General features: G+C 40.0%; 2 protein-coding genes across 2 annotated transcripts in view; one reads left to right on the top strand and one right to left on the bottom strand.

Annotated features, from left to right (window-relative positions):
• Positions 1 to 14670, top strand: part of ZDHHC13 (zinc finger, DHHC-type containing 13) — a 16923-nt gene extending 2253 nt beyond the window's left edge. Inside the window, exons 4-17 of the mRNA XM_010296523.1 lie at positions 99 to 243; positions 1517 to 1581; positions 2159 to 2321; positions 3331 to 3456; positions 3782 to 3915; positions 4735 to 4850; positions 7007 to 7031; positions 7578 to 7662; positions 8726 to 8788; positions 9176 to 9269; positions 10675 to 10758; positions 12153 to 12310; positions 13723 to 13820; positions 14535 to 14670. Coding sequence (XP_010294825.1) covers positions 99 to 243; positions 1517 to 1581; positions 2159 to 2321; positions 3331 to 3456; positions 3782 to 3915; positions 4735 to 4850; positions 7007 to 7031; positions 7578 to 7662; positions 8726 to 8788; positions 9176 to 9269; positions 10675 to 10758; positions 12153 to 12310; positions 13723 to 13820; positions 14535 to 14670 — 1492 coding nt within the window. The remainder of the gene's footprint in view (positions 1 to 98; positions 244 to 1516; positions 1582 to 2158; positions 2322 to 3330; positions 3457 to 3781; positions 3916 to 4734; positions 4851 to 7006; positions 7032 to 7577; positions 7663 to 8725; positions 8789 to 9175; positions 9270 to 10674; positions 10759 to 12152; positions 12311 to 13722; positions 13821 to 14534) is intronic.
• Positions 14671 to 16049: 1379 nt separating this feature from the next.
• On the bottom strand, positions 16050 to 24708 carry CSRP3 (cysteine and glycine-rich protein 3 (cardiac LIM protein)). The gene is made up of 5 exons (XM_010296522.1): positions 24583 to 24708; positions 19759 to 19927; positions 18227 to 18362; positions 17456 to 17549; positions 16050 to 16312 (listed from the first exon to the last, which is right to left on the bottom strand). Exons 1-5 carry the CDS (start codon positions 24692 to 24694, stop codon positions 16233 to 16235), a joined length of 591 nt encoding a protein of 196 aa, XP_010294824.1. The 5' UTR covers positions 24695 to 24708; the 3' UTR covers positions 16050 to 16232.
• Between the last annotated feature and the right edge of the window lie 3229 nt (positions 24709 to 27937).

Below are 27937 nucleotides of genomic sequence, written 5' to 3'. Positions count from 1 at the left end.
GGGAGCAGGGGGTATCTAGAGAACTAAGGCAACGCTTTCATTAAAATTTCCAGCTTTTTTTGGTCATCTTTGTAGTTTCATTTCATATATCGTTACAGACAAGGACACCTACCTATGGTCATGTTGTTGTTGAAATGTGGAGCGGATCCCAGTCTTATTGATGGGGAAGGATTCAGCAGTATTCATTTAGCAGTGCTGTTTCAACACATGCCCATTGTAGCTTACCTCATATCCAAAGGCCAGGTATGTTGTTGATGTCCCAAGTATTGTTTTCTACCTACGAGTAGCTGCCTGTGTGTATGAAATATTTCAGAATTAACTGTTTTGTTTTCTAGATGATAAGCAGGTATTTGACAACTATATTCCTGTGCCATAAGTTCAGAGAAACTTAGACTACTTTTTTAAATACATTTATATATTTTTAATTCTCTCCCCTGTTCTTGTCATCCCTGTATAATTCAGAGTGTTTAAAGAGAGTTGTTAAGGCTATGCAGATTTATGGTGCTGTATAAATAACAACTGGCTTTTAAACCTGATCACAAAAAGCAGTATATAAAGTATATACATCATGAAGTATTTACTGTTTGATTACAAGTTTGTAACTCATCTATGCAATTGCCCATCAGCTGTAACGTGCAGAATAGGTGATCAGACTAGGTCTGAATTTTTAATTGAGAATTTCTGTATTCTGTATTTTCTTTAATCTGATGTTGTAGCCACTCCAGTTGATGTCTGCTTAGCTTCCATCTGAAGTAAGCAGAATTAAGGAGAGGTGCAACAGTTTGCTAATAAAAATGAGAGGAAAGTTCTAACATGATCAAGACTGTTTATTTGAAACAATGTGTGTTAAGATTTAAAGATTTGGTAAGCTCACTTTCTTTCTCATAGACCTCTCTTCAGAGTAACGGACTTCTGGAATGTAGGTATAGATGGTGTCTATCACAAACTTAGGAAAGTTTTTAGCCTACCTATCTTCTACTAAAAAATCCAAGTGATTAAGCATTTCTTTCAAGTAAATCTGCTTTAATATAAAGATGAGTGGAGGTGGGGAAGAAGGAAATGTCTGTTGTGAAGAAGAAGAAAGAAGATTAGGTAACACAAGTTAGATGTTTAAATAATTACGTGTTGAGATACATAATCCTTTTTTGTTGTTTTAATTAACCAGTTTTATGTACTTGGACATTCTGTTAGGTACTTCTGTTTACACAAGGAAGAGGGTTAACATGACTTTCCAAGTTATATTTTATTTATAGTATTTTTGTGCAAAAGTAGACAAGAAATATAGCTAACATGGTTCCCTTAAAAATATCCTTAGTGGAATCTCGGCATAGTCTGAAAGGAATGACATGCGAGACTCGCAGAGCGGGGAAAATTTGTTTAAATGTGTGGCTGATATAATCTAGTTTCTTTCTACTACTGCAGTGAAGCTAAGCCAGTTGTATAGCTCCAAACCTGACCATCTAACTGTTTCCTGAAATCACTGATAATTACTTGCTTGTCTTTTTTTTATACTTAGAACATAGACACAACAGACTTCAATGGGCAAACACCTTTAATGTTAGCAGCACAGAAAGTGATTGGGTAAGTAGCGAGTAGCTTAAAAAGAAGCTATTCTGTTGTACCCAAGAAGCGGTGAGGTGAATTTTTTCATAAAGACTTTTTGTTAAACTGACATTCCTTTCCCTTTTAGTTGTACTAAAATACTACGTATTTTAGATGTCAGGAGTTGTGAAGTACCTAATTGGGTATAGCAAAGAAAGTCTCTTAAAAAAGTTGAGTTTTGTGGCTGAACTGGCTGCAGTGTATTGTTATGCTTTCCCACAAATGAAAATGAGTGAAGGTGGACACAGTAAAGTGCGTTTAAATAAAATGTGGAGATGTAAGCTCATACACAGTGTTGTAGAAAGATATAATCTGTGTATAGAACTCATGTTTGTTAAAATGGTAACATGACATAGTGTGGAGAAAAACCTTCAGGGCAGGTCCCGAGTTATAAACTGGGATCTATTATTGATGAGCTTGTTCCAAGACGAGACATTGTGTATCTGCTATTATTTCACAGATGGGAACTGTGGTTTTTTTATAAGGTGTTCAAAAATTTCATCTCCAGTATAGATTATCTTCTGTTTCTTAACTTTTGTACTTTATTTTCATCTAGACCACAACCCACGAGGTTTCTCTTAAAGTTTAACCCCTCTCTCAATGCTGTAGACAATGTTCAAAAGAATACTGCACTGCATTGGGCAATAACATCAGGAAATACTAGTGCAGTGGATCTGTTGCTGGAAGCTGGTGCTAGCCTGGACGTAAAAAATGTCAAGGTACAATTTTCTTTTCATGATATTTCGTTCCATGTGATGTGAATGTGTAAAATGAGTAAAGAAAATCTGAGTCCGCTTTGGATATCATTTGGAATGGGGGTTGGCAAAGAGCAGGTGTTCTTAGCCTTTCCCAAAAGGAGTTAGCACCTTTTCTGTGGTGTGGCACCAAGTGTGAATGCAAAGATTCTTTGCAACGTTCATTTAATGAACAGCTAAGCCTTTTGGTCGCTCTGAACATGATTGTGTCCTTTGCAGGTTCTCCCCACTGCTTTTTTTTTTTTTTTTTTCCCCCTTCTCTTTTTAAGCTGGCTGTTTTCTAGTGCAGAACATTGTCATGAGGAATAATGACTTTGGCTGGACTTTTAAGTGTCTTGGTGTCCAGTGAGACTCTTAAAGACTTTAAAAAGATGTGTATGTCATCCTGTGAAAACCAGGATTTGACAATGCCTGTTTGTACTTTTGAAAGGGCTAGTCATGTAGGAAAGTCTGCGTTGTAATATTTGTTAAAATGGGTAGTGAGAAGTAGAAATGCTGAAAGTACTGATTCCTATGAATATATAGATACTTTTGTACAGTGTAGTTAGGGTTTGTGTATTAATCTTTACCATCTGCCACTTTTTTTATTCATATGTGTGACACAGGATATTGCTGTTTGGTTTTAAAAAGTTAACATAAACAAGAAACATTCCCTTTCAGTAAGCATGTAATACTCTAGCAGGCAGTGTAGTGTTTAGGTTATTGGAGATAGTCCAACAGATAACTCACATGGATGCAATCTGGTTGCAAGTATCAGTTTTTAGAACTATAAAGCACTGGATTAAGCATGTTAAAACTCTTAAAACACTTAAAACTCTGAATTTAGCTTACCCTTGCCTTGGAAAAAAAAAGGGGGGGCGGGGCTAACTACCAAGTTATTCTTGTTTTAGCTACATTCATTTCTTGCTTCTGTTAAAAAGGGAAGCATTTATGTGTTAAATGCATAAAGAAATAAATGTTCCTGTTGTTAAAGGGAGAGACCCCACTTGACCTTGCTTATCGAAGTCTGAATCGCTTCATGGTTTATATGCTGAAAGAGGAGGAAAGGATGAGAAGCAGAAGAAATAACAGGTTACTGAAAATAGTAGAAAAATACGAGGTAATTTCACAAGTAATAACTAATGGAAATAAAGCTACAGCATTCAGTGTTTAGAATAATATGCAACTTAACTCTTTTCTAACAAGAGCGTCTTCTAAGGTTTCTGAAATTGAGTGCACAAAAGTAAAATTCTTTAAAAGCATGTAGCAGTGGTTTGGATAGGAGGTTTTGTGTTGGTTTCCCCCCCCCGCACCCTTTGCTGTGTTCATGTGTCAGTTTGTCTTACTTACCTAGAGTCTTTCAGCATTTGTTACTACCTTATCTGAATATTTTTGAAGTCCTGCTTGAATACTTTGTCATATTTTAACAATAATCATTTTAATAGCTCTTCCTGCTGTTGGCATCTTCCTTGACATTGATGTGGGCCATAGGATATGTGATGAACTTAAGTTCTGATTCTTGGCTTTTGAAAGGAGGTCTGCTGCTTTTCCTGCTGTTTGGGATGGCTCTATTTGTAAGGTTTGTGGCTTTTTCTCTCTGTGTATGTATTTATTTGTCATAGATGCCATATAAGGTATCTAATGCAGCATTCTTTTCAGAATTTAGTTTCACTTGGCATAAAAAATTCTGCCTGAGCAATGGTTATAGAATGTGTGAAAGATTTAAATGTATGTCCTTTTTAGAATGACCATAGAAATTGAATGCCTTTAGGTGTGCGATGTAATAGTTTCTCATCACTGTAAGATTTAAAGAAAAAAACCCCCACTAAAGTGTGTAAGCAGTCTGTTAGCTAATTTTAATGGTAGAGAGTGTTATTGAAGGTCTGCACCTGGTAGACCCTGGTAGACACAGAGATATCCATGCACAATGTTCAGAAATGTGCTTTATCTCAACTTTTCCTTTTGTATTTGTGACACACAATGAGTTTTAACAAACCATTCCCTCTCCCTCTGCTCACCAGACCTGCCAGTGTTATCCTAAGCTGTTTTGCAGGTTTTTTGCTTTCAACAGTTGCTGCGACAGTCGGCATTCATTGAAATGGCAATACTGTCTGTGTGCAAATAGACAGAGATTGCACTTTTCACTTCGTACTGCAGCACTTCCGAGATACAGTATTAGGCTGGAACAGAGCACTCTTAGTTTTATTTTTGCATTGTAAACCCCCTACGCATCTGGCTAAAGAATGCTTTTGAGTGACAGTTCTTGATTGCTTTAAGAAAGACTTGAAGTATACTGTGTGTGAAGTGTTTCACATAACAAAAAGGGTAATTTATAATCCATGGAGTTAGGTTTTAAATGCATTTTTAAAAAAACTTTTTTCTTCTCATGTTCTCTCAGGCAATTTGTGGGGCTCAAGAATCTAAGGTATCTTCCCACAGCATTTCTGCTAAGTTCAGTTTTTTGGATGTCCGTGACCTGTTTTTTCTGGTTTCTGCCTGATATCCTTTATACTCAAGAAATGCAACAGAACTCTCCTTACAGTTCCTAATAACTCCAGGGGTGGTCATGCAAACAGTAATGAGCAGTCCCAGATAATTCCACATGACCGTCAATGTCTGGTAAGATTGGTTTACTTCCATTGGGCAGGGGTGAAATAACTTTGCGTTTCATTTAAACTTATATACAGACTAAAAATCTGTACCTTTCTTTATCTGTAGCAGGTATTTGTGTACAATTCTGAACTATTTCTTATGTTACTGGAATATCACAATGAAAATGTCTTTGTTATAAGCCTAATTGTCTCTGTTATTATCTCTATGTGACTCTTTAATCTTCCTCGTTGAGACTGTCATATGGTAATATATTTTGGCATGTAGTATAACTGGATAATACATGCATTAATAATAATTTTCAAAGCATCTCCTCTTTATGAAATGACAAAGATTTGACAGTTAGTGGTATTGATGCTTCTGCTTTTAAAAACACCACCACCATGCTCCCCACCCCCCAAAACCAGGGAACAAATTTCTTCATGTTCCTCCAAAACAGATCTTCTGGTCTCTTATCTATCTTTATTCACAGGTTATGCTCCATCCTCAGTGTACAGGGCATTAATGTCGACCTTTGATGTGCTTTCTCTGAAGAGGCTTTGCACTGATGAGCAAGAAAAACGTTTTAGTAGTTCATACTTGCTTTTCAATGCCCTGCTCTTTTGTTACACAGGGGGCATCTATTTATTTATTGATTATGTTTTGTGAAAAGGCCTTTAGGGAGATACTTAGAACTGTAAATAATTTCCTACTAATCTAGCAATAATATATAGCTACACAATTTTAATTAATTTTTAATTACTTTGTCCTTTAAGTGGCATTTTCTTTTGTACTGTTCCCAATTAAGATGTCCTTAATAGAATTACTAGGATTAACTTAGATAAACTGATCAAGTATATTCCCACTGGAGATACTCGGATCTGCCTGTCTAAATGAAAATCATGCTATTGAGTGTTGTGTTGTGAAGTTGTAAGATTTTCTTGTTGTCATCTAAATTAAAAGAAAAAAATTTCAACGATAGGCATTTGAGGCAGACACTTTGCTGAAGGTAGTGAGCGTCGCAATGTTCTTGAAGGTCTAACGATAGCTTGGTGAGATGGGCAAGTGGATAGTGTTCCATTTCACTATCCAGCCCTTCTTCCTCATGAATGTCTTTTCCTTCTGGAACTGCTCACAGATCTGAGTGTTATAAAAGTGTTCAGTATTTTAGTTAGCTATATTTATGTCTGAATGAAAATCTAGGTATTCTAATCAAGGACTACTCAGCTCCAAAAAACAATAGAAGTGCAAGTAGACCAGCGGTATCCACAGGAAATCATTTTGACTTACGTAAATGCACCCTGCGACTGCATTGTAACAAACACAGCTGTGAGGCTGTTAATAGACAGCACCAATATTTCATAATTTATTGTCTTGTTTTTAATTAGAACTATTTTGCACTGGTTTTAGTTCATAAGACAAAACAACCTTGAGGTTGCAAGGTTACTTGGTTTTTAAGTGTTATTCACACTGTGCAGTTTATATAGTGACTGAGTGGTCACTGCAGATGGAATCCAGGCTTGGGCTCCCTCACTGCTCCTTGGTGGCATCATGGGCTGTTCTTTAGGAGCCCGAGCCCTCAAGCTTGACGCTTGACTTGAACTGGTATGAAACTTGTCCCACTCCGCATTCCTCTGTTGTTGTATGGAGATAGTTAATCTTGACATGTTTTTCTCACCCTTTCACCTGACTTACAGATGTTTTTAGTCCATAGTGTAAAAGTTATGTTCCTCATGACTGTATATCCTCCCTCGGGTATAATAATAATTAATCTGCTAGAGAAGTTGCAGCAAATAACTATATATAAAAAGTACTGAATTAAAGCCTGGACTTCATGAGAGAGAAATTCTCTCCATATACAGTCATTAAAACAATCAGTCGCTGGGTAAAGGCAAAGTGTATGCAAGAAGGAAAATGTCCAGTTAGACCAGAAACTTGTCATTTCATCATCATGGTGGTGGTTCTAGTATACTTGTGAGGAAAGAAGGGTTCCCAGTAGCTGCCCCATTACCTTCAGAAGTGTTTAGCCATGTGTGCTTGGTTTTTCAGTGATAAATATAGTTCTGGGAGGACTGAAGTTGCATTTTTCTGTCTATATTTATTCAGGTGTTTTAGCTGAAACAAACAAGAGAGGGCAAGACTTGGAAGACAGTCTAAGAGCCTGTTGATGACTTAGGGGTGTATGCAGCAGTCAAACAAATCTCACAGCTGCTGGAAGCTTAATAACTATGCATGTCAGATTGGTATTGTTTAAAGAAAACAGAAGACCTTCGGAGGGGAAAAAAGAAATTGGTTTAATTTTATATCTGTTAAATAGTCAAAGGCAAAAGAGTGAATTCTGGTGGTGAGGATGACGGGGAGCTATATTGTGATACAGGTTTATACAGTTGTAAAAGTCTTCTTTCAACATTCAAACTGGACAAAATATTCAACTTCTGTGATGCGATGGCCTCTGAAGAACAGAGAGGATCCTACTATAAAAGTGAAAGTCATTGTTTTCCTTTGTATGTTGCTTGTAAAATAACATAAACTAATTTTAAAATATTTTGTCTGACAAATAGCAGTGATATTTATCTCTTATATAAGACTATATTCCTTAACCTGAATATTACGTGTAACCAATACAATTCTCAAAATCACTGCCATGCTCAGTGTGGTGGGTCTTTTTTATTATTTCTATAAAACCTGGAGAACAGATCCTGGATATATTAAGACGTCAGAAAAAGAAAGAAAAGAGGTAGGTGAAACAAACAGAAGGGTTAACCTCATGCAACACATCAGTACTTTTGTTTGATTTGTTTGTCGTCATGTACAGCTTTGTTAAACTTTTTGGGTTTTTTTTGTTTTAAGAGTTTTTAGCTTTGTCATTGAACAAGATAGAGCATAGATAAATTCTGCTACTACAGCTTGTTTCCTTATCTTCATCATCCTGACATAATTTCCTTGCCTCCATTTTCTCATGGAAATGTGAGCTTTGGCCAAACATCTTACAGAACCCCACCACTGATCTAATCTGTGGTATAAACTAACATAGACTTTCACTTAATAAATACAAGTTATGTACAGTCTCCACTCCCGTTGTCTAAAGTTAAAAAAAATACTCAACAGTGCTTACCTACAATTCTCCATGCTCTTAAGACATATCAAAGGCTAGAAGTGGCTTAAATTGTCAGATGCATTGAGGATGTGTATAAAGGATTGATTTTTGTGCTTAGGCATCATATAAATCACATACTATTTCCTAGCTCTATTTTAGAATGTCGAAAATAAACCACAGCCAACCAATCAGTAGAGAATTTAGTATTTGGTCTCCCCAAGCTGTGCATTAAGGAGAGCATTTCGGTTGTGATCTCTTTGCTTTCCATGAGGTTGTGTTTCTTCAGATTGGCAGGGAGAATAAACTGCAATTTTAACTTGTTGCTACAGGACTGAGAAACGCTGTCTATATAGTACTCATAAAGGAACAGTAAATATAGCAGCTCTCCTCATTTCTCTGAAGTCTGGCTGACTATACGGGAGGTACCTTGTATCAGAATACCACCTCATTTTCAAGAATATTTCATTCACGTTATTTATTAATTTTGGTAACATGGAGATACTTTTCTGAATAATCCTGCGTGAGCAAAGTTGCATTAGGCTGTTGTGTTTCTCCTGGACCTTTTTAAATAGCAAGTACTTATTCCTATTGGTGCTTGGCAGTCAAAAATGTTTATGAACTGTGAAAGGCCTAATGTAAAAATCTTCATAAATCTCCCTGAAAATGTGATCCAAATGCAAGCGCAAACTACTTTGTCTTTCAGAACATTGTGGCTCTTGCAGAAGCAGGTTGCTTGGAATTCAGAACATTTTGCACATCGTGTCTTGTAAGTGAGGCTTTGGTGTTTATTTTCTTCTGTTTAACTTGGCTTTTACTCAATACTGCTATAAAAAAAACTTCTTCCTCATTGCTTGTCATGAGAGTGTTACATGCACAGTTTGTTCTATATTGCTTAGATTTCTCTTTTTCTTTTACGGTGACAAGAGAGATGCATGGAGATCGTTGGACTCTAATCTTAATAAAATGTTTTTTATTATTATTACCGTCTATCTTTTTTTGTAAAATTAAGATGTATAGTTCTCATCTATGTTCTATCTTATGGGGTCTGTTATACAGTAATTGTACAAAATATGATGGTTCCCATGAGATGATCTATTTGAGCAAAATAGATGCTTTTTTTACGACACTGGTTTTTTCCTTCATCCTCAACTAGGTAAGGAAGCCTTTGAGATCTATGCATTGCCTTGCTTGTGATTCATGTGTAGCCAGGTACGATCAGCATTCTCTGTGGATTGGACAGTGCATAGGTGAGAGCGTTTGTTTTATCAAATTTGAAAATATCACCTATTTTAGAAGTTGCATTTTTCTCCATAGAGGGAGCACACCTGATGTAAGAATGCACAGTTGATGCTGAAGGGCATACTGATAAGTGCCAGAGGGAAATGAAATGGCAGGAGAAAGGCAACTAAAAACGATTAAAAGGATGCAGTGGTGGCCTTAAGAGTAGAGACAAAAAGCCTGGTACTCTCTATTTTGAGAGAAGGAACAGGGGATATGATTGAGACTTTTTTTTTTTTTAACAAAGGCAGGGGCAATGAGGGTGGTGGCTAAAGTGAATGCAGAACTGTTATTCACCAAGCCCACCATACTAGACATAAGGAAGGGTCAGTGAGAATAACAGTTTGATTTAAAATTGGTAAAGAAAAAATGTCTTTACGTGACAGGTAGTGAAATTCTGGAGCTTGCTGCTGTAAGGGTTTGCAGATACAGGCGGTATCAGAAGGTTCAGAAAAGTGTTAGACGAACTTTTGGACAACACGCCCAGCAGTAGATACTAAAAGAACCAGACAAGTATGCAGACCCTGACATTTTAATACAGTAGCTGTGGATGAGGAGGATGAACTATAGCAAGTGGCCCGGCCCCTTTGTCGTCTTGAACTAATGTTGCCTATTGTCATCGTTAGAGACAGTAAAGAGGAGCAGCTGGACCACTGAGATAACCCTGTAGGGCGCTTTTTAAATTCTTGTGTTCTTGAGAAACTCCCTTTTTCTTCCTTTCTGTCTCATTACTGGTGATGCTTAAGATAGAAAGATTAGAGCTTTACATCTGTGGCAATGTATGTTTAGCATATTCTTTTGCCAATAGCTTTTTTCTTTGTTAAATACTTGGAAATGTTTTTACAGTGTTTGCTATTTACCAGGTGGTGAGACAGCCTTCTGATGCATTGTTTCTAAGCTTTGAGCAATGCTGATTGCAATTTAAAGAAAAAATAATTGTATATCTTCATGTAACGGTTTCTCTGATGTAAGTTTGGGATTTTTTTAATGCGTATGTTTGCAATTCTGAAGCATACAAAGGTCAAACAGTTAAATTTAATAGCTTAGATTTTTCAGTCATATGATACGATGGTAGTATGCATGGGGGGAGTTGTGGTTGCATAATTAGTCCTCATCTGGCTAAAACAGCTGAAGGCATGCTCTGAAGAAGAGACAAATCCTGGTTGACTTTATCAGAACTAAGTCTATTATATAAATTGGGATGGCTTACAGGAGAAAGTTGAGAAAGAGATCAGCCCTGTCAAAATCCCTTGAGGATAGCAGAGGTAATAATAAGAATGGGTTTTGATTCTTTTTATTCCTCTTAAATTAAGGGGAAATGCAAATACTGATGAATTTTAAAATGTCACTTTTTTTTCCTTGCCTCACATACAGGCATTGGGAATCATCGTTACTACCTATTGTTCCTGTTTTTCCTAACCATGACTGGTGTCTGGCTGCTTTATGGAACTCTTCTGTGTATGTATCCACAAATTTATTTTAATTTAGTTTTCAAAGATGCATGTGTGTGGTCTTGTGTTTTTCAGCATTTCATTTCCAGCAAGTGTAATTATACCTGCACAAATTAAACCATATTTCAGCAATGACATTATCTTGTAATTCTGTCTTTAAATGAAAATATATCATATCTGAGTCTTTGGTCAAATATCTGATTGCATTTGCTTTGAGTAGAAGCTAAGTACAGCTCTAGTGGGATGTCCATTGGAAAATAATATCAGAAAGCATTTTTGTTAGAGATTAAATAGGGAAGCCATGTGGAGGAAGGTCAGGTTACAGGTTCTAGTCCGGATACCCTTTACTGCAATAGAAAATAAATTTGTAAATACATTATTGCAAAGGCTTTATTGATTTTTGTTATTTGGAAATATCTATATTGAACACTTGCAAAAGTTTCTTTTTGTTTTTGATGTAGTGATAACTTTGAAGAGTACTGTGTATCTCATTAATAAATCCAAATGTTACTTTGGAAAATTAAGAAATTCCTTGGAGGAGAGAGGAGAGCCCTTGTAACGTAGGTCCTGAGGATGAACTACCATAGCACTAATCTTTTAAATAAAAAGTAGAGGGAGCTCGTTTTATATTCTTCTACTTCATTATATTGAAATGAGTCAATATTCGATGCAGAGTGAAGTGAACCAGCTATGGTAGTGGAGGACGCAGGACACTCACATGAACATGAGTGGCTTTCCTGTGTTTCAGTGGTGGTCTTATGTATGCAAAAAGCATATTTTTTCTATTTACGGTGGGTGAAGGAACACGGGAGGAAGACTTCTTTTTGACTCTGTGCCGGTAGAACAATAAAGGTTGCTCTGCTTTTAGCTGGTTTGTTTGTTTGTTTTAATATGTTAAAGGCATATGTGGTAGGCTTTAAGTACCTCTTAAGAAATCTACAGAAGTTGGACATTCCAGTTTACATCCATTTAATAGTGGTAAAGTACTGCTTTCTTGGCATTGTCACCATCATGTCTCCTTTTGTTGATGATGGTGTTTAAGATGAATGATAAATTCTTGTCCTAAAATTACAAATAAGCATGAGGCAAAATTTCAGACGTCTTAACCATGAGAGATGATGACTTATTTTTGGTATCGCTAGTTAACTTTTTAACAAGTATCTAGCCAGTGCCTTGAGTGTTCCTTCTGTGGATTATGAGCATAGAATGTAAAGATTATGCAGCCAGAATAGCAAGCAGTCACGTATCTATCTGGGTGCTTTTAAGTGGGAACATGATATATTAAACATGGTATTTTCAGAGCATATTGCTATGCAACACTAATTTTGTGCAAATAATTTTGGTTCATTTCTTAAGTGGCCTATATTAAAAACAGAATTAACCGATTACGCATTTTGTCAGATTGGTCAAACCATTGCGCAACAACTTATCATCAAGATGGAGCATGGACCTACTTCACACAGATAATATATTGTTCTCCCTGGGTTTCCTACATCTTCGCAGTAGCCTGTTTTCATACAGTATGGGCTTCATTGTGGCTAACTGTTCAGCTTTATCAGGTATTCTTTTGCTTCAGTTTATGCTCCTCTCTTAAAAGAGTCATCAGATTAAAGCTTTCCCTAGATGATTTGCTCCTATCAACATTTTTTGCTTTCCTGCTTTCCTTCACTAATGAATGTCACATCTAGGTGCTTTTCTTAAATCTCAGGGCAGTCCTTGAAGTTTCACGGGTACTGGTGCGCTCAGCATTCCCCTGTTAAACGCAGGATCACAGTCTGCAAATCACTCCTATAACTGAGTTCTGGATTTACTACTTACCAAAAATCCCAAACTGATAAAAAGGTGTATTTAAAGGCAAGATACTTACTTGACTGATAGAACTGGTATTACTGCCCCCAAAATGGCACAAAAGCTCAATAGCACAATTAGTCCTGAATTGAAAATTCTACGGCAGAGCTCAGCAGTGTGTCTTTAGACTGCATTAAATCCCATTGCTACAATAAAAATAGATGACCTCGATTTTTTTTTTCCTGATGAGGACTGTCAGATTTCTTGTTTATGTTTTTCTCAGGGAGAGCTTGGCTATGCAAACAAGATTGAGAAGGCTGTCTTAAAACATCTAGGAAACAACTTGTTTAGCAGCTTTTAGGAAAGATTATGAAAGTGTGTTAAGCGTATTGAGCTAAAGACTTGTTTTACATATTGCTAGGAAAAAAAAATCCACAATTTTAAATGTGTGCTGCTAGATTTCTGTAATGGCCAAGACACTGAGATGTCATCCTGGGGAAAAAATGATCTAGGTAGGATATCTACAGTTAACTGCGGTGTTTTGTACACAGTCATTTGTAAATGTACTGTTTTATGATATTTAGCATGTTATTCAGCAAAACAAACTTGCAGCCATTTATAAGGGCTTATAAGATTTATGCTGATTAAAAAAATCAGAAAATGGAAAAAGGAATAGGTAAGCAAAAATGCAGAAAAACCCCATAAATTTCATTGTGAAATCTGGTGAAAGAAGACACGGAATAAAGAAAATGAAAAAGTTATTGTTGAGTGTCTGACATCTACTTCATCTTTTCTGCTAAGCTACTTTTGTCTTTTTTGGGGCATCTTTTTCTACCAATTTGTGTGGTAGCATATGGACAAAATCTGAGGAGACAGATGCTTAACTGCCCTAGCTCTTGTACTTCTATGGACATCTTATAGAAGTACAGTCTTTGCAGCCATCTCAGTTAAGCCTGCCTTCTCAGTGGAATCGTTAGTGTTGCAGCTTGCTGGGTTCTGTTTTAGTCTAAGTAACTAATGACCCAAAGGTATGTTTTTAAATGTCATGGCAGTAGTTACTGATTTGTTAGGTATGGCCAACCTCTTCCCCTCCCTCCCTTCTCATAGTACCTTTTGGTATCAGCAGAATCTTTATTTGTGATGTTCGTGTTTTATTCATTACTTACATTTTCCTCCCTGTAAGATTGCGTTCTTGGGACTGACCTCGCATGAGAGAATGAACCTCCTGATGCAAAGAAAATCTTCTAAGCATCCTGTTTCACTCAGGAGAACTCCATACAAGTGAGTATTCATGAAGTGTTTTTTAAACACATATCTCTTCAGTACTCATTTGCTTCACTACTTCAGAAATGTGAAAAAATGGTGGTCTGTGGATGTGCTAGTCATGCCTGTTATGAGTTGTGCTAAGAGGAGGAAATGGACCTCATTTTTCTTGCTGAGAATTTCCTTTGCCTTAGGAAATATAGAGTCAGCATAAGAACTACTGGGGTTCTTTCTGCATGGCTGTGTATATAGGAAAAAGATGTGCCAAAATCGGTCCATAGCATTAATCAGTAGACACTGCTTTGGGGGTGAAGGGGTGCTGCCCATCAATTTATTCATCAACCTCTGTAGGTTCAGAGGGAAAATCAAGGTACAAACTGGCCCCTTTCTGACTTCTCTTGCAGTATTTAGCTCAATAGAGAAATTATTACCAAGGTTTCCCTGTTACATTAGAACTCCATGTTTCCTCGTGTGTGTTAACAGACAAGGTCTTACTAACTTTCAGATACTTGAGTTGAACCTAGTCTGCTCAGACTCTTTAATGTAACACAGGTTGTGAAAGGTCAACAAGGGAATAATGCTCAATAGAGAACTGTTCATAGGTTTCTTCTCCCAGAGCTGTCTTCATTGACAACCTTATATCTTAAGTACTGTCTCATGGTGAATGTGTATTTTTGGTGCTTGCAGTCTTGTTTTCTCAGGTGTATTAACGGATATTTCTTTCCTTTTCAGTCTTGGATGCTTCCAGAATCTTGCAGACTTTTTTCAGTGCAGTTGCTTTGGTATGTTCAAACCCAATGTAGTTGACTGGACCAAGCAATACAACGTTTTTCATCTGGCAAAGGAGAAAAATGTTCATTCTGTATGAATTTTTGCTTAATTTCTAAAACTGTTGAGCTGAAAGCTAAATAAAACTGGATATTTGTTAATTTTTAAAAATTCTTGTAAGTTACTCATTTTTATTATTGTTTCAAATATTAAACCTATCTTGCATAAGCTACAGCAGGTTTATATATGGAACAACCACTGTATGTTTTTGTATATACAGTTTGAGCTGAAATTTCATGTGATGAGATGACGCTAAGAATATATTTTTTTGAAGGTAAGTTTTTTGGGGCAGAATTTCAAAACCTTGTTGGTACCCCTTGCTTTATTTTGCAGATAACAAAAGAAAATTACATTTGAAAATTAAGGGGAATGTTCATATTTTAAAAAATTATTATTACAATTACCTTGTAATATTATTGCTTACATTATTAAGTCTATGCATTTGGAGGGTTTGCATGTAATAAAATAGAGCTTTCGTGCTTCTCAGTGTATTTTTTACAGACTGAAATAGGTTCAAGGGATATGTGACCAGTGAGGTATTTAAGAACAGGTGAGCACAAAACCGTAAGAAAAAGCCTGACTCTCTGCCTTATGTTTTGCATGTATATAATGCCCTGTTAGTGTATGAAAGTGGGTAAATTGATGGAAAATAGCAACATATACAAAAAGAGGGAATTATTCCTAGTGGTCAAGCATGTTCCCAAGGAAAGGCTACAGTGACAGTCTGGAGTGGCCAGCTGGGCAGTGTGTTTTTGAATATAAGTCAAAGTAGGTAATAATGAAAACCAGCAGGGAAACGGATCAAAATCAGAAAACTAAAGTTAAATACCATCTAGAACTGACAACGTCAGGGTAAAGTAGTGTAATGAAACAGAATTCTTGCAGTTAAGAAGTGGGGGATTCCATGCATGTCAGTGAAACGCATTTATCTGAGTGATTGTCGCACATAAAACACAGGCAAATTCAAGTCAAAATACTGTGAGGCAATATCGGTACTTTATTGTAGCTTGAAAACATACAATAACAAAACTTACAACACTGTATTCTAAGCAAATGTTGTTTTTCTTCAGAAGTATCTCCCTTTGAGAGAAGGAATTAAAAATCCTTTTAAATTGTCTCAAAGTTAATAACATCTACTCTGCCATAACACAAAATGTCAAAAAGTTCAAAATGCCACTAGGAGATGGGTAGAAATACAGATGGCATGACATTCCACATGACAAAGGAAAATGCAGCTGGAACTGGAACGCCTGACCCTCGTGCTCCATAAGGTATCTCTTCTCTATCTGAATGGGACAGCGTGCCGATCTTTACCGTTCCAGTCTAAACTGTGGTAAATACTAGTTTAAGAAGCAATAATGTTCCATGAGGTTTTTGTCTTTATTTACTGTAAAACAAACATGAATCTAGCTTTCTCACTGTACCTTTTTAAGCTATTCTAAGGATTTCGTAAGATACAAGCCCACAAGTTTTTTCCTGCAAAGTGGAAAATATTAAACAAATGCCCTAGGTTCTTAGCAATATGTGATGTTTAATGTTTTATTTGACAACTATCATTTGGTGACATCAATAGTAGTTTGAGTCTGTGGCATCCCTTTCTTCTCATTCGCACTCTTTCTTCTCCACTTGAGTGAGGCCACCGAACCCAATTCCTTTGGGACCAAAATTTTTTGCATAGCAGACTGCAAAAGAAGGAGGGAGGTAAATGGTATTCTGAACGTTTTCATAGAGAAGTAAATGACTTTTGGTTTTAGTACCAAAACTAAACTTCCAAACTTAAGTTAACAAAAGGAAGGAAATCTGAATAGCATCTTTCTCAGAAGTATCGACAGGTTCTAATAGTGTAACTGGCATCACGTATTTGAGTTAAGCAAAAATCACATCTCAGAAAAAGTTAAGAAACAGTATGTATTTCAAGATCTATGTAATGTTTTCATTAAAGCTACTTCCTGTCTGAAAATACTCAGTAAAACTTGGTCTGTATGAGTAATACAGACTGAGGAATATGTCAGAGATTTTCAAAGGAGGTTAAAAGAACTAGAGCGTAGTCCAGAAACTGTTGATGGTAGCTTAAACCATTCCATTTTAACTCTGTATTGCTAAGTGTGTGTTGTAGTTATTTATCACAACCCTGCTAAGGTAGTGGTAATGGTCAGCATGTTTATCCAAATACGCCAATTTAATCACTTGCAGTTGCCAGACTGCGCCTAGAGTCACAGAACTTAAGTATTCTTCTTGAGGATTCTCTGTGAAGTTTAGCCTAACATGTAAAAACCTTGCGTATTTTTCACTTCAAGCTCTTTCTAAGAGTCAAGTGAAGCCCTGTGAACTTTCTTGATCTGAGAAGAACATCTGGGTGTATAATTTGGCATGAATGCACTATCTTCTGCACTACCAATATAGTGAAAATACCGTTTAATTCTTGCTGGGAAGAAGTCCAGTGAGGACCATGACCTTGGAAGATTTGTATCTTTGTGGTTTGGCGTTCGTTGCTGTTGTTTGGTTTCAGTTTTTTAGAGTGAGAGAGATTGTGCGGGTACAAGAATCTTCCCAGTAGATATGGCCAGTGTTCCTGTTAGAAGGTCCGAGAGGATGTCATATTTGTAGAAAAATCACGACTTTAAAATTTGTTAATAGTAGAAGATGCAACTGCAATGTTACCATAGCTCTTTCCTTCGCTTTCAGAAAGTTGTTTAAAAAGATAAAGTGAAATTTCATGAAGCTGTTAAGCATGAAACAAGGTAAATCATGATGGCAATAATAGCTCTGAAAAAAGTAATCTTAGATGGACTCCATAACCCAGTTCAGCTCATTACGATTCTTACCTTTACAGTAGAGCTCTCCATCTTTGTCTGTAACGTTGGTAGATTCTAAACTCTTCCCGCAAATAGCGCAGCGGAAGCACGTCTTATGCCAAGGCTGGAGAAGTTAAGACAATTCATTGTATGTAACAGAAAGTGCACAGCTGGCAGGTAGAAGAAACAAAGGACTGTCGCTTTTGTGGTGTGAAAGGTTAAAATTGTTTTGTTGGTCTGGTGGCTCCCATTTTTTGATTAGTCTTTTTTTCAATTACTTCCTTATCCGATATCAAGACCTTACCTAGTGCCTTTGTCATTAACGGAGGCCTAGTAAAAAGCAGGGAGCTTTTTGTTTAGGGCATCTCTTCCACGTGCAGAGATAATATTCTAGTGAGAGTTCCTAGAGCAGAGAGCTAGCATGTCGTGTGAGACAGGCTTTTGTTTTTCTAGTCACAGGATCTCCTTAATATGTCTGCAATTCCCACTACGAATAAATGTTTCAATTATAAATATCCCCGGAGCTGGTGGTAGAGCAACAAGTGGTGGAAGAGCCTGCCTGTGCAGTAGCCAGGAGTCGTTCTTCAGACATCAAGATGCAAAAAGTTGAAGGCAGCTTATGAAAAGCAGGTGGTTTTAAAGCTGAAAGTATATCACATGCTCTAGCAATTTTCTAACTCATCCTCATGTGTTCTTCATCGAGGCTATGACTAAAAGTTTAAAAGACCAAGGACCTGTTAGCTGCAGTTTATCACTATTGTAAGAGTATATTGTGTTTCAAGGGCTGTAGTAATTACTTACTTTTCCTCCCCCCATGATCTTCTCTGCAGCATACACCGATTTGCCACAGCGGGGACATTTATCCACATCTACCATCTTTTTGGCAAACTTTGAAGGATTAGTTGGTGTAGAAGGGCGAGCAGACTTTGGTGACCCCCTAGAACAGAAGGTTTTGGTGTTTCAAAATACTGCTTAAAATGCTGTCTTCATTCCAGAAATTTCATGATTTTTTGGTAAGAGATAAAAAAAATACTCAATTAGCGGTCTTAGACATGCAAAAGGGGAGAAGAAAAGAGAAAATGAAAGTATTCAACTGAATTCTGCATTGTGTGGTTGAAAAGCCGATACCGTAACTGCTGATGTTGCCTGTTTTGGGCTGAGTAACATGGAGCTGACAGCAGCCGTGTGCAGAAAACATTATATTTAATGAAAAGTGAAAGTAAAAAATATTGTTGTTTTATTGAGAGGCAAGAGGGAAAACACAAGCAAAAGACCTCTCTGTTCCTTGTAGCGGGCGATCTGCTGGTTCTCAGTAGTGAACAGCGGGGGGGAGAAACCTCTTTAAATTTTGCATGCGGCTGTTTCATCAGTCAGCGTAACATTGGGACAGGGGCTACGGTTCTTAGCTGTCCTGGGGTCAAAAGCACATCAGAAAAGTAGCTTTGCTTTGTATTTCTGGACTTTGTGCTCGATGTCTTTGTGCTAGCTTAAAGCCTTTCACAGAATGACTTTTGAATTATCGGGTTGTTGGACTGCAACAGGTCATTAAATCTACAGGATGTGACAGCTTTTGATACAGGACTCTGCCCGGAATGGATGCAGATCTTACCAGGAGCTAGAGTTACATACATTATTTAAGCTTTTACTTCCTGCACAGCACATCGGTTAATTGGTTTCCTTATAGTAATACCAGAAGAAAGCATTGTTGATTTGGAAATGTGCAGCTTTGAGAATCATAGAAAAAGGCTATAAAAATGCACTGTCGGAGATAATTATGTGCAGCGGAGGCTTTGGGGAGTTGCTGTCCCATCAGAATTCCTTTGTTCAAACATAGTCTCGGTGTGTTTGTGAGTGTTACTCGAGCCACAGGGAGGATTTGGAAACGTTATTTCTCCCATTGAGAGAAGAGTTAACAGCATGTGGTAGTGTGATTATTTCTCTAACAGGAAAACCGAACTGTATTTTAGCCTCGGATAGGAGAAAAAAAAAAAAAAAGCATTCTCATGTTCTATGGTGAATGTGACTTGACCACTGTGCTACTAATGGCAAATTACAATTGCAGTGAATGTTTACATCTGTGGTGGCCGTGTAAAAGCTGCTTCTGCAGATTAATTGCCCGTCGGAGGAGGAGATAATTTATAAAGAAGGCTTAAAAGAGACTGAATGTCATTAAAAACTGGTAAATTACTGTGTCCGCTGAAGGACAGGTTGTAGGAAAGTCTGCTCTGCTCCTTACGCTAGATGTTGTTATGGAAACAGAATAAAACCTCTCAAATTCCACACCAAATGACAAGTAGTACCAGAAAAGGTGCTGGCGGTAGGATTTAACTCACTGTTGCAGATGCAAGCCCAGATGGTCACCAGTGTCGGTGCTGAGACACCCTGCCCCTTGTCCGAAGCCAATGCCTTTGGGACCGTATTTTCTCCCGTAACAAGTTTTGCAGTAGATCTCAGACTCGTGAGCGGCCACAGTGGTGCTGTCCAGAGCTTTTCTGCAAGCCACTGAAAACGGGAAGAGAGAGGCGCGTATAAACCTTTGGGTTTTCAAATTTGAAGTTGTGTGGTTTGGAATAATTACAATTACTGTTTGCCTTTTCCTATATTTTTAAGGATAAAGGAAGGTGTTAGCCTGTAGCCAGTATAAAACTTCCCTGGGCTGTTGCTAGCGATGTTGTGTGTGCACACAAGATGCTCTTCTTTTGCCACTTTGAAGTTATACAAGTTGCCTTTCGATAGATGCTGTTATGGTCGAAGGTAGACTTGCAGGTGAACATGATCCAGTTTCTGTATATTAATATGCAGAGGGCTTGGCAGTGAGCTGCACAAAAGCCACTGCTGCCATCCTGAGGGAAAAGTAACAAGAGTGATGCCTGACATTTTTAGTTAAGGACTTCTGGACGCTGCAATTGCAACAAAATTACAGAAAAATTATCCCCCCAAAATTGAGAAAAAATTACAGCCCGAAGAAAATCATGGGCTTTTTGGGACAACTTGTCTAGATCTGTGAAGCTTAAGATGGATTGAAGATCATAATCTTAAATTCCCAAATCATGTTTAAAAAAAAAAAAAAAAAAAAAAAAAGTTGCCGGTGGGTGTTGTCTCTGCTCTGCATCTGCACCTTTCAAAATCGTCACTCGGGCTCGGCAGCGGCCCTCTCACCTCAGCCCACGCTCTTTCCTCGTGGCGTGTTTCTAAAAGAGGATATCATGTCCGCACCGTGTCCAGACAGAGGCAAGCAGGACGAGGTTTTTATTTATCTAGTCACTTTTGTTTGAGCTGTAGCACGTGGCGAAGCGATGATCCCACGTAACCGGTCATCTCGGCTCTGTCAGGCTTGCTCCGGGAAGGCAAGAGCGTGGCTACAGCCCATCCAAAGCCAGAGACCTCCTCTAGTCACGTTCGCTACGGAGAAATACCGCTTGGCTCGGCTCGCCAGGAAAGGTCTGGAGACTTTTGGACAGAAGGTGCCATGGGGACGCCCGACACGCATAACGGGTACAAGTCATACCCTCTATGGCACCGCTAAAAACCGAGCCTCAGCGTGGAAGGACCAGGACTTAACGAGTGCGAACAGCTGCTTGTCTGGGGATCTCGGCCAGCAAGTATCCATGCTTTGAGAAACACGAGCTGCGCCTAGAGCTAACGAGCGTTGCTGAGGCTGGTCTCGCGCGTGGTTATTCTCATCGAGTGGCCGTGGAAGCTAGATTACTCCCTCCCCAGTTCTTTGTTCATCTGAAACATGGTCAGTGTTGAGAGACTAAGCTCTGTTGCCGGTGTGGTGGATCTCCTTGTGACTTACGCACGGAAGCTGGACAGTAACGAATGGAAAAAAAAATAGTAGCTGCACTCCTCATCTGCTTGGTGACTGCGTATGCTGCACTGTTTCGGGAACTCGGCGTGAGACAGCCCCCACCCCACCGAGAGAGGATGAAGCTTTCCATTCTGAGTGGCTATGTAAAAAAAAAAAATCAAAAAAAAATAAAAAAAAAAAATCAATGTTTTGTAATAGCTTAAACTAAAATTTAAACACTTCTTACAAATTGCTGAGTGTGTCAACAGTGGTTGATGGCGGTGGGGTAGAATGGGAAAAACTTTCTCGACAACTTCCTTGGACAAGTGCGTGCCCCACCGAGGGCGTCCCAGTCACGCGTGGGCTGTTGACAGCTCGGAGAGGAAAGTTGCCTAGCTCATGTAAGCGACAGAAACCTGTGAAACACGCAGGCGCTGACAGTGGTTGGAAGTTCAAGCTCTCAAAGAGCTAGCAGAGTGTTTGATTAGTCCCTGCTCCCTCTGTGTTTATTCTAACCATCCTGCTGTGAGTCTTAAAGTTCATCCGCATCAGAATTAAAGCCGAGGCTGGAACCTCCGCGGCTTTAGTTCTGTCGCCGTACTGCGCAGGGGAGGAAGTCGGTTGCAAGGACCTTTATAGTTAATGGAAATAAAATAAGGGGCTTCTGTGTATGTGTGGACCCGATCTTGTCGTACTCCAGTCTCTTCTGCTTTGAGACGATAAGTACGTTGGCAGAGGGAGTTAAGGGATGATGGAAACTCTAGCAGTAGATAAAGTGTGTCTATTTCTGGCCCCTTAGGGATAGGGTATCAATTCGCCGCGACAGATGGAGCAAAAGCCCTTCAAGTGCTATTGTTGGAATAACTTTGGGAGCTGTCATCCGCCAGCAGACACCGTTCGTGAGCCGGCACAAAGAGGTTTCGGGCTGATGGCGGGAGATCCTGCCAAATGTCCGTCGCAGCAGCGCTTGAAGTAAGACCCGGCGGGGGAACAAGGTAGGTAAAGAGCAACCTGCACGGGAAGAAGGGTTTGTTGGAAAGAAGCTGCTCTCTCATAATGTTTCTAGGGGAAAAAAACTATGGAGTGGGGAGACTGTGATTTATCATTTAGCTTGTCTGGTTTTTACTCTGTTAACAGGTTGGTTTGCATTGTTTGGAAATATGCCCAAACTGCATATTTCGGTCAAAAAATACTGGTGTGTCTTATGTGTCTGGTCTAATATAATATATAAAAAATGTTTTAACTGTATTTGATAGCAAAAATATATAAAAGCTCAATTAAATAGGTTAACTGTTTCCATAGCTGAGATTAGCTCTTCTGTTGAGAAATGAAATCCTGTAATTGGTTCATTGAAAAGCCCGTGAACATGATACATGATACTGAGTCGTCCTGAGCTGCTGATTAGCGTGTGTGAATCATGGGAGAAGTAAAGCCAATTAACATACCTCTCATATGCCAGCTGGGCTTAGATGCATCTTTACTTTTTTGACCTTAAATATACTTCTGCTGGGAATACTTTTTTTAGTATCTAACCTATTAATAATTTTGGTCAGACTTACGAGTACAAGAGGCAAAGAAAACAAACAAAAAACTCCACCCCAACCAACCAAAATAAACCAAAAAAACCCAAACCACAACAAACCTAACAGCAGAGATAACGGATGTTTGTTGTTTGTCATGAATCATTTAAAAAAAAAAAAAATCAGTTATGCTAAGAATGAAGCTTAAACTTGTTCTGATACTAGGTAGGAGAGAAGTAGTATTAACTGTGCGCTATTAGGACAGCAATTTATTTTTATTAGACACTGGAGCATCTACTCATTTGTCATCTCCTGCTGTATTGTTTTCTAGCATTTGCTAAAGCACAAGCGTCGTTAAAGCTTTTCTCACAATTCATGTCCCTCTCCCCACAGTTTCTCTGCTATCTAGTATTAATTGTTATAGGCAGCACATGGAAGCAATAAAATGTCTCTAGTTTTCACAAAACTGCGATTTTCACCCTCCTGTAAGAATTGGCCGGAGGTTGTCAATTAACTTAAAACTTTTTGAGGGAATTCTTTCAGTCCTTTTGGCATCGCTTGCAGGGCACTCGGAGAAAGGCAGAGATGACTCGCGTTGGACCGATCCGCGTAGCGTGTCATCTAAGCACGTAATAATGTCAGTCTCGTGCCTCCAAAAGAGAATTCTCTATCCATTCAGGAAAGGGAGGTAAAAATTGGATTCGATTGGCTTCGAAGCTGTCATGCTGGAATTCTTACTGCAAAGGCACTCGATCTCAAGCGCTGTCTCCAAAACAAACTATTTAGCTATCTTTAGTTCTTACCAAAATGTTTACTCTCTCCACAAAGGGCAAACAGCTGAACCGATACCTGCTCTCTCTTTTTTCCAAGCGCTAGCTCATCTGCAGAGAAAGCAAAATTCCTGGAAGCTATCTGCCAAACGTTCCAGAGGTGCCTGGAGTAAAAGAGTAAGTGAAGTGGGACCATAGGAAATACAGGGAAGGAGGAGACTAAGGTGCGTGTGGGGTGTTGGTGGGAGATTGTGGTGCCACTGGGGTAACGTCTTTCAGCTTTCCTGTGTGAAACGAATTAATGTTATGTTTCACCATAAAAGTAATTGTCTCCTCTAATACCCTAATAAGACATCCTTCAGTCTTACGAGCACTGGTTGGTTAGGTCTTCTAGACTTTTGAACTTGAAAAAAACCCGTACTACGCCACGCTGTGGACAGAAGGTAGGGTTCCGTGGGGACGGAGCTGGCTGAGGTGACCCAGCAGCGCTCTCGTGTCCCGGACAAAAGTCATCCAATGCCTGTTTGAAAACAGAAAAGCCAGGAGCCCGAGAGGCAGATTGCTCGGGGTAAAGGGCTAGCGAACTGGGCTTGGTGATTAAGGGCCGCTGTGGAGCAGCTCACTGGCGTTTCAGAAAACATTCTGATGCTCCTGAAAACAGGTACGGGCATTTTCCATCCTTCAGTTACTAAAAGGGTGGGAAACTGGTTTCATCTACCGGTTTCTGGAAAGCTCCAGCCCAGGATCAGTCTCACCGTGCCATCCCTCAGGTGGGATGGCCAACACGCGACTGCCCTCTGCGTCGAACTTGCCCGGACGCGGACGCGGACGCTTTGCACAGCTTGCCCTCTGGCAACCTGCCGTCTGACGCTGGTTGCCGCTACCCCCGGCGCGTTGCCGTAGGGTGTTCACAAGCCAGCCCCGGGTGTCCCGCGAGCAAACATGTCGAGCTGGGAACACTATGCAGCCGCTTCATTGCGTGCAAAGAAATAAACCAGCAAAACTACTAGCGTTAACGGAAGACTTCTGTAGAGCTATGGGAATACTGTGAAGGTAAAACAGTGTAGTCCAGCTTACTGCAGAGGAAGCACGTCTTGTGAAAACTCCTTCCGTTGCACTGGATTTCCTCCGCGTGGTACACTGTCTTTTCACAGGCACCGCATTTGGCTCCACCTCCCCAGTTCGGCATCCTTGTATCTGAAGGGTAACCTGGAAAAATAAATTACATACATAAATACAACAGCACAAGTGAATTACTTTAAACAGAACAGCTTGATTTTTTTTTTTTTTAATTATTTCCCCCCCCTCCAGTCAACTGCTGTTGCATACCTGCAGCATACCGCATACCTGTGCGGTAGCAGGAACGTATCCTATCCATGGGTGAGGGTGCTGGCCTGGTGCTTCGGGGGGCAGAAGCAGTCTAAATGCTCTGTCCTGCGCAACCCTCTTTTGTAAATAAGGATATTCCTTAGCTCAGCATATTGTGATGGTAAATATGTGAAATGACTGTGAGGCGTTTCAGTAAAAAAAACGCCATGACCACTCAAACCTCTTCTGGAGAAGTGGATCTAGGATTTATTTGCCAACAAATAGTCCTTGTCTTTGAATCCTGCCCTCCCCTGTATCCCAGCGTAGCCTTTTCCCCTTAGTTTTTGCTTTTTGTTTGTGTCGATCTGGTTTTGCGAGGCGAATTTTCATGGAGGTGAACAAAGACTTTTGAAAACTGACTGGAGTTTAAGCAGAAGTGTGGGCAGGATTTGGCGTTACATTTTCTACAGAGCAGTATTCTACCTAGTGAAGAGACAGCACGTAGTACTGCTTGTACCTCCCCAAAGCAGTGCGAGTTCATCCCGTGCCACGTGAGCTTCCTCGGTGACACGTGTGAAGGCAATTTTCTGTGTCAGGATGATAGCAGTTTATACAAGTCATACCTGGATAATTCCACCTTGATGTTTAACAAGCGTACGATGCTTTTTTACAGGACACTCTAACAGAAACAAGTTGTTATTGCTTTGCTGAGTTTCCCCTAAGACAGCTGCAAGATCACTGTGCCGCACAGCCGTTATAAAGTAATAACAGATAGGTTCCCAAGGTGCTTAAGGTGTATTTTTCTTTGTCTGTGTGTTCTAAAATCTAAACATCTGAGGAAGAAAAGAGCATAGTGCTTCCTGTTCCAGTTCTTGCTGTTCCAGTTGCTGTTGAAGTGACTTGCCCAAGGTCACGCAGGAGGGCAGTGTCGGCGCCAGGAGCCCAGCTCGGTCGCCTGACGGCAGGCGCGGTAAGTGCCCTCCGGATGATTGCGCTGTCACGCATCTGAATCCGCCCCAACCTACGGTTTGCCCTTCTGTTTTCTTGTCTGAGTCATCGTTTCTGGAAAGACCGGGACGTCATCTTGTCATCTGCACATCGTATTATCGGGTTGTTCCACGCTCCTGGCGCACGCCTGCCTTCTCCTTCTTGGAAATCCAGTCACCTTCTTATTATAGTTCTTTCGAAACCTGCCCGTGCTATTTGTGTTTGATGAAATTCACCATGAAATATTCTGAACTAAGCAAAGGATTTTGCACGCTGCATCAGGCCTGCTACCTGAGAATTTTCTTCTGAGGCCGAGAGAGAGAGGGGGGAATTGATCACAGCAGTGGTGTAACGGAGCTGGTACTTTAAATGCCGTGCATCTTAGACTGACGTTTTACTGTGTCTGTACACTGGACTCTGAGGTCCCATGTTTGTCGTCATCTCGGTGACTTCTGTGCTGTACCGTCTGAATTTCAGAAGGGAGTGAACAATTTCTCCACGCTGGCTCTGCAAGCTGGACCTGAAGCTGAAGGGAATTCTCTCTGGCCACGAACGCCAAGAATCAGGCAGTTGTACAAAAGACGTGTCTGTCCAGCCAAAGGAAGACAGCACAGGAGTGTGAGCACATGCTGAAGCACTGAAGACGTGTTTTAACGGCACGTTTTAACAACCAGTCTTTACTAACGAGGCAGATATACCCAAAGTCTCCGCTTTAATACTGCGGTTATTAATATATCCTTAATCCTGTATAATTACATCTTCACTGCTGTGACCGTGACCGGCGGTAGACGGCATACCTGCCGTCCTCGTGCAGGATCCAGGCTCTCCTCCTCTTCGCGAGGCTGATGGACGTGAGGCCGAGCAACCCCCCGACTGGGTCAGCCTCGTCCGCCGCCGTCCTACAGCGGCGGCATCGTGGCCCCGTCAGACCCTGCCCCTTCCCGCGGGAGGCTGTTCAGCAGCCACGCTGCTCTGCCGGTCAGAAAACAGTAATGATGCAAAAAGGAAAAGAGAAGTCGGCTTCCCTCTAACGCCCTTTATCCCTGATAATGATATCCCTAACGCGTAAGCAGCAAAAATCTGATGTAGCTGAAATAAGAAACAAAAATGACTGCACGCGAGGAGCGGGCTGTGAATGTGGTCCCTTCTGACTCGGTGAAGGCTTTACTGCATAGCACTGCTAAAATCTTTTTTTTTCCTTTACAACGGGAGATAAAGGAACAGAGAGGAGTCTTTCATGTAGAGTGAGACAATCTTATTGTCTCATTCTGTATTTTCTCCTATTTTAAAATACTTTTGTATTAGTGCCATTTTTTTTCCTCTTATAAAAAGTAGTTCAAGTAATGCTTCAGACCTTTTTAAGGGAAGGAAAGGCGACAGGAGATAAAAATCAGGTTTGTGACACGTTTTTGAAAATTAAAGTGAGATTTTTGTGTTCAGCATTCCCTTTCAAATCAAGTTTCCAGTCATCTCTCGTCCCAGCCGGAGCAGCACCGATAGCTGCCTGGGAGGACGAGAGCGGTTTGTGCCTCCGGTCGCTGTAAAAGTGCTTCTGCTGCGTTAGTGCCCTCCAAGGCGCGCCACGCAGCTCGGTCCGTGGCGGCGGGATGCTTGTCGGAAAGTAGCTCTAATGACATCATCAGCTGAAAGAAAAATCATCTCTGAAAAAGGCTGATACAGTGAACCTTGTGCTGTTACGGGCTGGGGCGAGAGCTCTTAAAAGAACCATTGCTCCTGAGGCTAATTATAGTAACGTGCCTGGGCGTGCATACACATTCTCCATGTTTTTTTGGCATCACCTGATGGGAAGCTGTCAGAGAGAGAAGTCACAGTAAAGACGCTCCCATGAGGATACCGGCGTAAGAACGGCAGCATACGCCGTGACGTCTGCGTTGGCTGCGTGACAGCTGGGTGAGCTACCGGGGCACGTCCGTGCTCTTCGTGTCCTTGCGTTCTTTGTCTCTCCGAATGCCGGACGGCAGTGGCCGTCCCAGCAGCCGTATTACCGTGAGCAAGGACAGCCCCCGGGCTCGATGGCATTCATAGTTTTCTACTCAACTGTGCTGTAATGGTGGATAAATTTGCATCCTTACAATGTGCAAACAGAATCACAGAATCATGAAGGTTGGAGAAGACC

The sequence above is a fragment of the Phaethon lepturus genome, unplaced genomic scaffold (genome assembly GCF_000687285.1).
Source record: "Phaethon lepturus isolate BGI_N335 unplaced genomic scaffold, ASM68728v1 scaffold45781, whole genome shotgun sequence".
Taxonomy (NCBI): Eukaryota; Metazoa; Chordata; class Aves; order Phaethontiformes; family Phaethontidae; genus Phaethon; species Phaethon lepturus.
This window is presented reverse-complemented; position numbering and strand designations above follow the sequence as displayed.